Source organism: Rissa tridactyla, chromosome Z (assembly GCF_028500815.1).
Source record: "Rissa tridactyla isolate bRisTri1 chromosome Z, bRisTri1.patW.cur.20221130, whole genome shotgun sequence".
Classification (NCBI taxonomy): Eukaryota; Metazoa; Chordata; class Aves; order Charadriiformes; family Laridae; genus Rissa; species Rissa tridactyla.
This window is the reverse complement of record NC_071497.1, coordinates 23450818-23464612: the sequence shown is the minus strand read 5'-3', so window position 1 is coordinate 23464612 and position 13795 is coordinate 23450818. Positions and strand designations below refer to the sequence as shown.

At 39.2% G+C, this 13795-nt stretch overlaps 1 protein-coding gene across 2 annotated transcripts in view; it reads left to right on the top strand.

Annotated features, from left to right (window-relative positions):
- Nucleotides 1-915: 915 nt before the first annotated feature.
- Nucleotides 916-13795, top strand: part of YTHDC2 (YTH N6-methyladenosine RNA binding protein C2) — a 33642-nt gene continuing 20762 nt past the window's right edge. The window contains exons 1-8 of one of the 2 annotated variants that reach the window (XM_054185588.1): nucleotides 916-1255; nucleotides 1625-1715; nucleotides 4288-4484; nucleotides 6266-6465; nucleotides 7061-7227; nucleotides 9129-9231; nucleotides 10431-10587; nucleotides 12818-12925. In XM_054185588.1, coding sequence (XP_054041563.1) covers nucleotides 1057-1255; nucleotides 1625-1715; nucleotides 4288-4484; nucleotides 6266-6465; nucleotides 7061-7227; nucleotides 9129-9231; nucleotides 10431-10587; nucleotides 12818-12925 — 1222 coding nt within the window. In that variant the 5' untranslated portion in view covers nucleotides 916-1056. The remainder of the gene's footprint in view (nucleotides 1256-1624; nucleotides 1716-4287; nucleotides 4485-6265; nucleotides 6466-7060; nucleotides 7228-9128; nucleotides 9232-10430; nucleotides 10588-12817; nucleotides 12926-13795) is intronic. The other variant, XM_054185589.1, reaches the window with a different exon arrangement.

Here is a 13795-nt window from a genome sequence, read left to right as displayed (position 1 = left end):
TAAAGAATAGTCCAGATGCCATCAAATCCCCCATAATGCTAAATAGCTAAGCAACTTCTCCTTGGAGTTCCATCTTGAAAAACTGCTTGCATTTTACAAAATGGAGGGCAAGTAATACTTTACAGTGAAGAGGCTGAGGAATGCTATGATCTTACTCACCTACATTTAATATCATTCAATTAAATCACATAATTTATGACCAGATGCAGTGCTACTTTTTTAACCACTGCCGATTGTACACTATTTCAGGGATACACACTTTAACAGCCTAATGGAAAAAACACGATTTCCTTCCATTTATAATACAATTTTGTATTTAGCCAACATCAATTCTGGGCATGCACTGTTAATGGTACTTAAGGCATCAGCACTGAGTGCGTTTGCCACCTCGCCCAGTTAAGGAAGGCAGGTTTCATTCCTCAGCTTCCACGTTCACCAAAGCAACAGCGCTGACAACCGTGTGACATGTTGCACCTCCCACGCCATTTACTTGTGCTAATTATAGAATCATAGAATGGTTTGGGTTGGAAGAGACCTTAAGGATCACCCAGCTCCAACGCCCCTGCCATGGGCAGGGACACCTCCCACTAGTCCAGGTTGCTCAAAGCCCCATCCAGCCTGGCCTTGAACACTTCCAGGGATGGAAGGTCTAACTGTCCCAGGAGAGTACGTGGCTGAAAATAACCCCCCCGACTCCCTGGCGGGGGAGTCGGCACGTCCCCTCCAGGACCTTGACAGTCAGAGGAAACACCATCCCGCCGCCACCCGTGAGCCCAGAGGCCCCCGGGCGCCGCCCCCAATAACCCCGCTGCTGCCGCCCGTCGGCTCTGACGGCCCCGCGGACAGCCGTCCCACCGCCCGCGGCGGCCACCCCGGGAGGGCGGGGCGCGCGCTGACGTCACCACGCTGCGCCGTCCTGGCCCCGCTCCTCCACAGGCGCACCGCGGCCCCGGCCGTTCTCCCCGCGCCGCCGGCACCCGGCCCATCGCCCTCACACACACCCCGCGACGCCCCCGGTCACCAACCCCCCGGCTGCCCCCCCGCGGTCGCCCAGCCATGTCGCGGCCCAACAGCGTCTCCCCGCGGCAGCCCGGCGCGGCGTCGGGGGTCTCGGGTAACCCTGCCGGGGCCGCCTCGGCCGCCCCCGCGGCAGGCCGCGGCAGAGGCAAGGGGCTGAAGGATATCCGCGTCGACGAGGAGGTGGAGATCGCGGTGAACCTGGCTCTGGAGCGGTTCCGGTACGGAGAGGAGAGAGGTGCGTAGCGGCAGCCTGGCGGCGGGGGAGGAGCGCCCCGGGGGAGGCAGGAGCGCCCCGGGGGAGGCGAGGCCAGGCCAGGCCCGGCCCGGCCCGGACCGGAGTGGGGCTGACAGACTTTTAGGCCCGGAGGCTCTTCATGGGTTCACCGGCAGAAGCCTCTCCTCAGCTTCTTTCTGCCCGAATAAGATGAGCCGCTTCTGAATCCTGCAGCATGCGCAGGTGTGAAGGTACAGCACTGTCATTAGTCCCGTTGTTCATGGTAGAATGCGGTAGCTTTGGGGACTGGAAAACTCGTGACATCGAGGTGATGTATCAAGAATACTGTGTGTTGCGTTGTTATGTTTGCTTTTTTTATTATCTTTCTAGAAATGGAATTTCCTTCTTCTTTCACTAGTACTGAAAGAGCATTTGTTCACCGGCTCTGTCAGTCTCTTGGACTGATATCTAAAAGTAAAGGGTAAGTTGGAGTCTGATTTGTATTTCTTGTTTTGGTTTTTTTGGTGCGAATGTGTGGAATTTCATGACTAGCGTTAAAATGATCGTTGTTTCTAGCATATCCTGCACTGTTGCAGGGAATAGTACTAGAGAAAAAAGTTTAAAAAGTAAGATAAAAATTAATGTCTTTGTGCTTTGCTTTATATCTACTTAAAAAAAAATGCCGATGACACCAAGCTGTGTGGTGCAGTCAGCCTGCTGGTGGGAAGGGATGCCATCCAGAGGGACCTGGACAGGCTTGAGAGGTGGTCCTGTGTGAACCTCATGAAGTTCAACTAGGTCAAGTGCAAGGTCCTCCATGTGGGTTCGGGCAGTCCCAAGCACATATCCAGGCTAGCCAGCTAATTAATTGAGAGCATCCCTGAGGAGAAGGACTTGGGGGTGTTGGTTGATGAGAAGCTCAACATGAGCTGTTAATCACAGAGTCACAAAAAATCACAGAATGGTAGGGTTGAAAGAGACCTCTGGAGATCACCTAGTCCAGCTCTCTGGGTTTTGAATGTCTCCAGGGACGGAGACTCCACCACCTCTTTGGGCAGCCTGTTCCAGTGCTCTGTCACGTCAAAGTAAAGGAGTTCCTCCTCATGTTTAGATGGAACTTCCTACATTCAGGTTTGTGCCCGTTAGCTCTTGTCCTGTCGCTGGGCACCACTGAAAAAAGGCTGGCCCCATCCTCCTGACACCCACCCTTTAACCCAGGGGAGTTGGAACTAGATGATCTGTAAGGTCCCTTCTAAGCCAAACCATTCTATGGTTCTATGATTGCTTTGGAACCATGGGACAATATTTTGGGTCCTTAGTTTTTTCCTTTGAGTTAAGCAAGCATATATCGAATACTTATGGTAAACTTACTATAAACTCTTCATAGCTAGAATGTTTTGCTGTAGACATTGTTAGCAGTGTACTATATTGGGTCTGGCTGGGATGGAGTTAACATTCTGTATAGCAGCCCTTGCAGTGCTGTGCTTTGTATATGTAGCTACACCAGTGCTGATAACACACCAGTGTTTTGACTACTGCTGAGCAGTGCTGGGACAGCATTGGGGCTGTCTCTCCAGCTCTCCCAGCAGGGGTTTGTACCAGGTGGCCTCCAGAGATTACTTCCAATGTCAGTGATTCTGTGGTTCTAAGTTGCTGAGATACAAACTACTGAAGACTGGGGGCATAGTAGGGGAGCATTGCAGTTTGTTTTTGCAATTCTGCCAACCTTTCCCTGGATATGCACATTCAAATACTGTTCCAGATTCAGTATTTTTGCTACTCTGAAATGTTATCTTGTATTGATCAGGAGCCGAACCCAAGCCATGTTGTGGTGGTTGACCTTGGCCAACTGCCAGGTGCCCAGACAGATTTCTTTGTCACTCCCCCTCTTGAACAGTACACAGGGAGAAAATAGCATGGGCTCTTTCACACAGGCTGAAGTTCCTTCAGGATAAACCTGCTCCACAAAGGTCTCTTCTGTGGGCTTCGGGGGAATCTCTTCTCCAGCAACTGGAGCACCTCGTCTCCCTCCTTTTTCACTGACCTTCGTGTCTGCAGGACTGTTTCTCCCACATTTTTCTCACTCCTTTCTCTTACAGCTGCTGTGCAGCATTTTTTCCCTTTCTTAAAGATGTTGTTACAAAGTCACCGCCATCGTGGCTGAGGGGCTCAGCTGTGCCCTGTGGTAGGTCTGTTGGAGCTGGATGGAATCCACTCTGTCCGGCATGGGGCAGCCCCGGGCTCTCCTCGCAGAGGAGCACCTGGGTACCTGCATCTTGTACACATGCATCTTATGCCAACCCTGCCAGAGATGGTGCACTGGGCTCTTATTGTGACCTTCTGTTCTTATCCTGAGAAGTCATTTCCAATGTGTTGATATGTGATTGTAGCCTAGGCACAAGATAGTTCAGTTTTAAAACATATTTAGAACAGTTCTTTGCATTCTAGTATCAGAGTTCAGTTCTGAGAACAAATGCAGTGTTATGATTGAGTGTTCTGTCTCTAATTCTACATTGCAAATCTTTGATAGTGAACGTCATGGGAATCTAATTTGTTCTACGGGATTTTGTTAAGGCTTGCGTATCACTAGAAGGCTGCATGTTTATTATGTCTATTTCTTTATTTTTAATCTCTAAATCTCTTAAATTAGTCCAGAAATCAGTTTTGTGTAATACCTCTCAGTATTGATCGATAGAGTGATTAATGGAGTTGTCTGTCTTTTGGAAAACAAATGGAGAGAGTTGGCAGAACAGTGTTATATTATGGAGGCCTAATTGTAAGGTTGTGCTGGGTGTAGTCATCTGAAGTCTGCAGTGTCTGTGCTGCACAGCCTAGTACGAATAGAGGGTGGTTTAGATGGTGGACATTGTGGATGCTTCTGTTATTTTGGTGTGCGTTATGCTACACAGGACATTATTTGGAAGTTTCTAGTTATGACATTATATTTGAAGATAATCTGACAACCATCTTGAAAGAATGATGGTCAACCATCATTACATAGGGGTAAATAGGTTTCTTGTTCCTAAAATAGATTTTTTTGTTTTTTCTTCCAGAAAAGGAGCAAATCGATATCTGACCGTAAGGAAGAAGGATGGATCAGAACTAACACGTGCAGTAATGACTTGTTGCTTGGCTCCCAGTACGAAACATGCGATTCGGAGTTTAATTCAGAGATTTCCTGTCACAAATAAAGAACGAACAGAACTTCTGCCAAAGACGGAGCGAGGAAATTCGTGTGCTGTTGAGTCTGGTAAGTTCAGTGTATCTTCTGATGTGGACTTGTGAATCAACACTGCTTAAAAAAACCCCAACAACCCGAAAAAAACCCACCTGCAACTCAACCACAAAACAAAACCCTTTTTTTTTCTGATCTCCCATCCCAACTGACACTCTCCCCCCAAAACAAATCCATTAATTTTCTTGACCTTTAATTGTTAATATAGGGTCTTTAAAACTGGTGTAATGAGGAACTTAAGCAGTCATGTCACCCACATTACAGTGTGTCCCTTGTGCCAAATTACTTTTGAGTCCTTGAGCCAGTTCCAAGCAAATGTATTCGGAAGCACATTTCTGAAATGTGAATTCCTACAAGTTCCATGAGATGAGATTGAAAAAAGAAATGTTACTGTGACTGCTGTATAACAACACCGTTATGAGAAAATGAGGCTCTCTGTTCTGCTTCTAGAAATTCATGTTCTTGATAAAATAAGGGATTTTTTTTGTTTCATCATCTAAAATACATTTGGTCCCAAAGACACTATTATCTAGACTTCTTGATTTCTAGAATATGAAAGAGTTCACTGGAAGACAAACTTCAAATATATTGTGGGTTTTTTTAAACAATGCTTTTAACAAGATTATTGCTTTAACAGTTATGAATGTAAGAGTTATGTTTCTGTGTGGAAAGTTGGGTGTAGTGCACAGAAAATACTTATACCAGTATGCCATGTTTCATTGGATATTTCTGATTTATGATGGTTCACACTTCAAGTGCTTCCTTTCTAGTTTTCTTTTTCAATTGTTTCAGTTGTTTAATAGTATTGTTTAATAAAGAGAGGGAAGCTATAATAAGAGTACTGAAAAGCAATTCCTTAGGAAAACAAGACATAAACTAATGAATAGTATAAAATTCTCCATAATGGTTTTTGGCTCTTTTAGTGTGCTAGCCTGTGTCTGCTTTGCTAAGACGGTGCTTGTAATTTAATATATTAATCTGGTATTCACGTTAAATATGTATAATTGAATTTACAGCAAGCTTTTCATTCTTCTGGAAAATAATTACTAGGGAATTGTAGACTAGCATTCACAACACTGAATTTTAAATACTCTCCTCGGAAGATAGGGGGAGGTTTGTTGGGTAGTTATACATTGCTTTCTAATACACGACACTGTCCAGGGGTCTAGATACAGCATGGTTCAATTTGTATGACATAAGACAAACCTTATGGACTGGAGCATTAGGTTATGTAAGACTGACTTAAAGGAGGTCATAAAAGACCAGAGAGGTTGTGAAAGAAGACATATGAATCACAGTCAATTTGTCTTTTCCTCAGAAGACATGCTTGTCAATTTGGAATAACTTAAAAGGTTTAACTATACAGTGAATATTTCTAGGCAAACTGGAGGTGTGAATGTATAAACATGATGGAACGTCCAAGAAAATATGCCAGGCTGCTTTTCTCGGGTTTGGTTTCTGTTTCTCTTTTTGCTTTTCATGACCTTTTTTGACTTTGAGCAATGCATTGGGATAGCCTGTTTTTGTTCAGAATGCCTGTGAAAGTAGTAACTCCTTTGAACAATATTTACTTCAAGAACCGTAACAGGATGTGTTACTATGAATATGTCTTTTAAATGTGTTTGTTTATTGCTTACTTTCTAGTTTTCTTTCAATCCCCCAAAAATGGGTTTGTCACTTTATCTAGAGGGATGCATGTAAAGTCAAAATGTTCATTTTTAAGTACAATTTTTAAGCAATGTTTGAGTGGCATTCTTTTGTATCTGTCCAAGTAAATTGTTAACTTCTGTTCACAGAAAACAGAGAAGTGAACAAGACAAGCGGACGACTTAACAACGGCATCCCCCAGGTTCCAGTGAAAAGAGGGGAATCAGAGTTTGATTCCTTCAGGCAATCACTACCAGTTTTTGAAAAACAGGAAGAAATTGTCAGAATAATAAAGGACAATAAAGTTGTTTTGATTGTAGGAGAGACTGGATCAGGAAAAACTACTCAAGTAAGTTTTTTTTAATGAAATAAAAAAGATAACAATATTTGTACAAAACTAATGCCAATTTTATAATATTTATATAGTAAGGGATTTCTTTATGGTAGTTTTAAGGCTTTTGTTTTCCTGTATAGTTGAAAGTTTTCTGTTCTAATTCACCCTCTTGCTTTTGAAATACTAAGCCAGTAGATACTGCAAGCATAAATGGTTCTGCACAATTTTCTGATAGATACTAGTTAAAATATTTTAAAATATTGAAGGGAAAGTAGCTATGATTTTGCGTAGCCCTTTTAGTTCTAAATCTAGTTCTAGAGTAGAATATTACTGTGTTAAAATGAAAGATTACCTACAGGTATTTTTTTTTATAGATTTCTCTGAAGTAGGAGAGAGAAGCTTCAATTTTTTTCTTAAACAGATTAAACTTAAAATCAGAAATTTATTTTTGCTGCCTTTCTGCCCCTTCAGGTATTTTTGCGATTATAATCCTGTAGTGAATCCTTTTGCAACCTGTGTAATGTTGAGACACAGTTAAATTGTTTCACCATGGTAAAAAAAGCTATGACTTTATCAAACTAAAAAGTAAATTTAAACCACTTCTTTACAGATCCCTCAGTTCCTTCTTGACGACTGTTACAAAAATGGAACTCCCTGTCGTATATTTTGCACTCAGCCAAGACGTTTGGCAGCTGTTGCTGTGGCGGAAAGAGTGGCAGCAGAAAGAAGAGAAAAGATTGGGCAGACAATTGGTTACCAGATCCGATTAGAAAGCAGGTACTAATGATATTTCTTAAAATCAATTAATCCTGTGTTGATATCTTTAATCTTGCATACATTTAACTATAGTATATTTGGGATACACTCTAGTAAAAGCTCAGTACATAAAGTATAGGTAGGATATGTTATTTCAGTTAATGGAGTATTTAAGAGTGAAAAAGAGAGTTTTTCTCCTGTATTTTGCCGTTTAATGTAGTAAGTTTTCTTACAAAAGTGAATTGCAAATGCTTTTTCTGATTTCTGCTCAGGTATGTGCGTGTGGAATTCCTTGTCTTATTTTCAGATCAAGTCTACGCTTCCCTTTTTTTTTTTTTTTTTTTTTTTTAAACTTACTTTAACATGTATAGATAGAAAAATTCTGCAAGCTTTGGAGATAGGTAGGAGGACAAGTATGCTGCAACAAGTCTACATAGTGAGAATTGATAGGGGACATGGAAGGAAAAAAAGTGAAATTTGAAAGTGAATGATGAAGTTGAGCACTATTTATCAATCTAGTTGGGGTTATATTTACTCTGTTTCAGCTTTTATGTTTAAAGCTTGAAGTGATACAAAAGTAGAGATTTCTAGGTCACCTGAGGAATTGTTCCTGAAGCAGAGCAGGAAAGCATGAAAGTGTGGCTTCTAGATTCTTTGAACTGTGTAGATAGTGGGATTTCCAGAAATGAGCAGCAGTTGGGATATGAGTGAGAAGAAGATGGCAAAAGGTGTAGCTGGTTATGTTGCTTATATGGATGAAGATACCACATCACAATGAAAATGAATGCACTTGAGTAACAAAGACAAGTTAAAGAAGAATTTGAATATGTGTGCAAAAGCTAACAAGGCTATTAAGGGCTTAAAAGAGCTGGTAAAGATGAATTGCAAATAAGGTGGATGATTAATGTGTGGAAGTACTATGCTGGCTGAAGAAGAACAAAGCATAGTTCAGATCAAAATGGAGGAATTATTTGAAACAGTGTGGAAAATCCTGCTTAGGAAGAATCAAGAGATTCTCTCAAGAAAGCGAAAGTGAGAGATGGCAATGTAACTGGTCAAAAAAGATTGGGGATGGAGGTGTTTACAGTAGCACAGGAGTCTAATTTTTTAAGTTTTATGAACTATTAGACAGCAATGATGATTTCTAGAACTCTGATGAAGAAGAGAGAAGAGTAGACATGGCTAACGTAAAGTATTTCCATCTTTTAACTGTTCCTTGAATTTAATGTGTAGGAGGATTTTTGAAAGGAGGGATGAAGACCAAACTTGGAAAGAAGTACACATATGATAACTAGTGAGCTCATGTCTTCCAGAAATGGACTGTAGAGTGCGCTACAAAGGAACTTTTCAGTACTTAAGGTTGCAGTGCTGGAGGAAGTAGTGGTAATTGCTGGTTTTACTTGCACACCTAACTCTGCTACAGGTACTAGAATAGTAACTTTTAAAGATTTTGAAATTCTTGAAGAGAAAAATGAAAGCATTTGAAAAGGATCAGCTGATTTCTTTGTGATTCAGTCAAGTATAGGCAAATACAAAGACCATATCCAAGCATATGCTTAAGAATTGGAACCTGTTTTTTCCAAAGTAGTCCACACTGCGTTTTCCAGTAAATTAAACAACATGAAGGGGTTCTCAAGGTACTGTTCCACTTGCTTATTTATTTATATGAATTTGAATCTCAGTTGATTAATCCATTGTGTGAACTTTTGGAGCATAAGCACTAAGATTCCTTAGGAACTTTCTGGGAATAGGCATAGTTTAAAAACAAGTAGTACGCATTAAATCTTTGGTGAGAGAAAAATAATCTCGTGCCACTTCTGGTGCGCAGCTGTTCAATCCTTTAATTTCCAGTAAGTAGTGGAAAGCTAGCATGCATTGGAGTGGTGCAGAAGACTGAAGTATCTTTATGTCCCGCTCAACAGGGTTTCTCCAAAGACACTGTTAACGTTTTGCACTAATGGCATACTGCTTCGCACACTAATGGCAGGAGACAGCACTCTATCAACAGTGACACATGTTATTGTGGTAAGAGTCCTATTCTGTTTCAGTGAGGTGGAGCATCATGTATTACTTGTTTATTGAAGATCAGATCCTAGTTTTCTTCAATAATTTGCTAAGCATTTTGGGTGTCCTTGTTTGCTTAGAATCTGAATTAATGTTTAAGGCTTACTGAGTCTTTTTTGTAGCATGTACGTTTTGGGTTTTTTTTTTTGGTAGAAGTATCTTGTTTTAGGTTCATGCCAATAATTAATTTTGGAATCATGATGCAGTTGTGGAGGACAGAGCTCTAAATTTTTCGGAACTTTCTTTGTCATAAAGCAGAAAATCCTTAGGAGGCTTATGTAGATATGATTCAAAGTGAGTGTGTCAGAATTTCTTGTATCATGTACTTGTTATAGCAATACCAGGTTTGCAGTCCATTTGTTTGCCCAAATGTTTTCAAGGTAATCAGTAGTCTTAATTTTTAGCAAATAAGCGTGTTCATTTTTGATGATGTGAATATTCCTATTGTGGAGTTTGATAAGTCAGTGGAACCAGAGTGTTTATCACAAGATTAAGTTCTCCACTGCTGAAGACAGAAAAAATAATGATAATGTTAGGTGCCTGCCTATTTATCAAAATGGAAAAAAGTATAAGAATGGTTTATACATTCTTGACTTCGGACTAAAAATGTTTTCTTCGGGTCCCTGCTTCATAAGTTCATAATACAAAACAGAACAGAACACACCAACAAAGATGATTACTGTAATCTGTCATGTGCCTTAATTGATGATAAGCTTCGTGCATGACTTAATGGATCTAAGCAGTCTTGACTTTTTTCTGATTATGTGGTATCATACATTTCTTTAAATGTTCATCAATTGTGAAGTGAGGATTTATTAAAGTATTTGTAGGATTTGTGTTTTTTGTCATCTTGAAATTGAGATTCAAATGTAAGAATTGGAAAAGTTTCGGATGTTCTCTTTAACTTCTGAAATCAACATACATGTGGCTTGTGCATTAACAGAGCAGTCTGATATTTTTATAAAACTTCTTGAAACATTTTTTAACTTTTGGATAGTTTTTTTAAAAAATCCTTAAACTAGACTTACACATTTTAATGCGTCTGTAATATGTCAGCAAATTACTTATTTCATTTTTTAAAAAACTTTGTTTGTGAAAAGTTGTAATCTTGGATCTGTGACATTTATTTGGGATTTTTTTTGTTTTTCCTTTTGTTATAGGATGAAGTACATGAGAGGGACAGGTTCAGTGACTTCCTGTTAATAAAACTGAGAAATGTGTTGCAAAAACAGACTAATCTAAAACTAATTATTTCTAGTGCTGCTCTAGATGCAGATCTCTTTATTAGGTATTTTGGGAGTTGCCCAGTAATACACAGTAAGTATTAATGTAAACTCTTAAAGCTGAGTACACCTGGCCTGTGACTTGCAGATCTTACTAAACCGTAGCAAACCATTCTGAGTAAGAGAACATGATAAATGCACTGTATTTTAGCAATGATTGTTCTTTATATGTATATTTTTATTTGTTATTTTATGTTGTTTCTTAACTATTTGCACTTACTTCAGAGCGAAGTAGTTTTATCATAGGGAGTTCTGTAAGTGCAGGGGTGTCCTGGTCTCCACCACGTTCAAGAAGCAGGAAGAGGTTCTTAAAGTGCTGATCTCCATGGTGATACAGACCCTAGGATATACAAGAGTGTGTTGTATATTAACTCATTCTAGTAGATTCTAATACTTCAGGCCTTATAGAGATTGTTACTTGTTACTGGATAAAACACAGATAACTGCACCTGGTCACTTCAGAAATACAGTCCTAGGCAAATTGTGTTTTCATGTTTTAATCTCATGATTCTTTATTTTAAAGGAAAGTATTGGTTGTTAATCTAGGGAAACATTGAGAAAAGACATGGCAATTTATGTTAATTTATGTTCAGGCTCAGTAATCTGCAGTTAGATTACATTCAAATGCAAAGAAAAGTTATCATTATTGCTCTTTTAATTTCATTTGACTGATCTTTAGTAGAGGTAATACGTAGATGTGTGGGAGATGCTTTTTTTAATTTTTTTTCTTCCCCTTCCTTGCAAGTTTTCTGCATGGGTGACCTCTGCTGGCACCTTGCAGTCCTCTTCCTTTTTCAACAATGACGTCTAAGTATAAGGTGTTTTGAAAAGAAGCCTTTAAAAGAAAACTACTCAATACACTGTCTTTTCCTAAGAGGCTCAACAGTCCCAGGACGTGGTTAGGATCACTTTCTTAAGAATCTTGTCTACAAATCACCGGTTTATTTTGGTGAATGCTCCTGAAAAAGAAAGCTAGCTATCTTACAGATAAAAATGTTTATTTCTAGTTCCCATTTCTGATTTTCTGCCTAGTAAAATAAGGCTTGCAACTTGTTGTAAGGAGAAATCTGGAAATTACACATGATTTCAGTGTTTTCCAAACTTTTTTTTTGGACAGGGGAAACAAGTTAGAATTGTTGTGGGGCTTTCCAGTTTACTCTTCTTTTAGGTTCCTGCTCATTTAGATCAGTATGTTTATCCAGGAAATTCTGATGACGGTCTCTTTCTCTCGTTTACCTCGGTGGTTATACTGTTACCACGTACTAGTCTTCATAGGCTAATTACAATTCAAAAGACAATTTCCTTTTTCCATTTTTGCGAATTTAAGAATTAAAAGAGGGTTTAGATACTTTGTCTGTTCATGTCATGAAAAAGATCTGATGCTCCTTCAACAATATAGCTGACAAAATCCTGACCATAGAAACCAACATTCTGTAGTTGTGGGTTCCTTTGGTACACAGAGTTTGTGACCAGTGTTGGAAGACTTCCTCCATGACAGCTTCTAAAAGTATGCGATTTGTAGCTTGTCCTTTCTGAAGAAGTGAAAGGTCCTAGGTGATTTAAACTCAGCTATGGCAAATGTCTGCTAAGGGACCAGAAGTTAAAATCTAGATATTTCACTTCTTCACATGAAAAAAACCCTTTAACGTCCATAAATAAAGTCCAGAAAAGAGTGATATTGAAAAAGAAATGAGAGTAAATTGTTAGATGGTAAAGACCATTTGGGATGTCTCATCAGGAAACATTCAGTAAAGAAATTCAATTTTGGCTGAAATGATTGAGAAAATTGAGGGGGGAAAAGTTTAATACAAAAGCGGCAGTCCGCTTGTAGGATGTTGCACTAAAGCTGTATTAATTGCTGTTATATTTTGTAATCCAGGTGGCAGTCTTAGACAGAGAATTCTTTTCTGTAACCCTAAACAAAAATGGCTATTTTCTTTTTCTCATTTTGATAAAATTGCAATGAATAACTGTCAGTCATGTGCATCTCTTGCTGTAACACTTCTGTAGAATTGAAGAGGTTAATGAGAAACAAGCTGTCATTTCCCTTTTGAAATGTTGTTTTATTTTGCGGCCCAGTAATCTTAAGAAAGTAAACTCCAGTGAAGTTACTTTTACAAGATTTTTCAAGGAAACTAGTGATTCCTTAAATCAGGCCCTAATAATTTTTAACTCACTTTTTGTGTCTACAAAATTTTTAAAAATTAAGATTATGAGTGAAGCTAGGGAATATCTAATATTTTATGAATTATTTATACTTTCAGTACAAGGAAGACCTTTTGAAGTTAAAGAGATGTTTTTGGAGGACATTTTACGAAGCACTGGGTATACAAACAAAGAGATGGTAAAGTACAAAAAAGAGAAACAGAGAGGTTGGTGGACTTCTTAATTGTTAGGGTTGGCTATGACTCTCATTGATTGATTGAACAACTAAATAGGATGATTCTCTGTTAAAATTCCAAAGTCAGAATATGAAATGAGACATGATTAGATGACAGCAAGTATCTTTAAGCTCTCAGTGTTTACATTATTGAGGTAGATTATGTAACTTAAAAAAAAATAATTTCACTTTCTTTTAATGATTGCATTCTTTTTGCCTTCAGTTGATAAAGATTATATTTTTCCTAGTTATTATGGAATAGAATTGCATATAACTGGGGGCTTTGCCCACAGGAGAAATACAGAAGCAGAAGATACTATATGCTGACTTTTGGATGTAAATTAAAGTGCAGCCATTAAGGAGGGCAGGATTTTGTACATCTTGCACAGAAGTGGTTCCTTAATAACATTTTTGACTGCATTCATCAGACGTGGATATATTTAATATATATAGCCCAGAAGGGTTAACACCCTTGAACTAAATATAGTTATTTTTCAGTGGACTGAGTAGATATATTATTTGAGAAGTTTTCCTGGCAACTGAAAGTAATGATCCTAATGTGTATTTAAAAAAAAAAAAAAAGGCAAAATCCAAAGCTATAACATATAGTCGTAACTGTATGTTTATCATGGTGCTCAGCTCTGATCACTGGATAGAAAAGTTCAGTTAAGATGCTGGTGTCTTCTACTTGTATGCAAAAATTAGTGGTTACGTGCAGGAGCTATATCACTTCTCTTTGGTATTTCACTTCTGGATAAAGATCTGGACTGAGAATTGTGTAAAAAAAAATACTTAAGAAGCTCATTTGAATGCAGTAAGTTGGAATACTGGAGATTTACGGGGCTTAAGCACCCAAATGGTA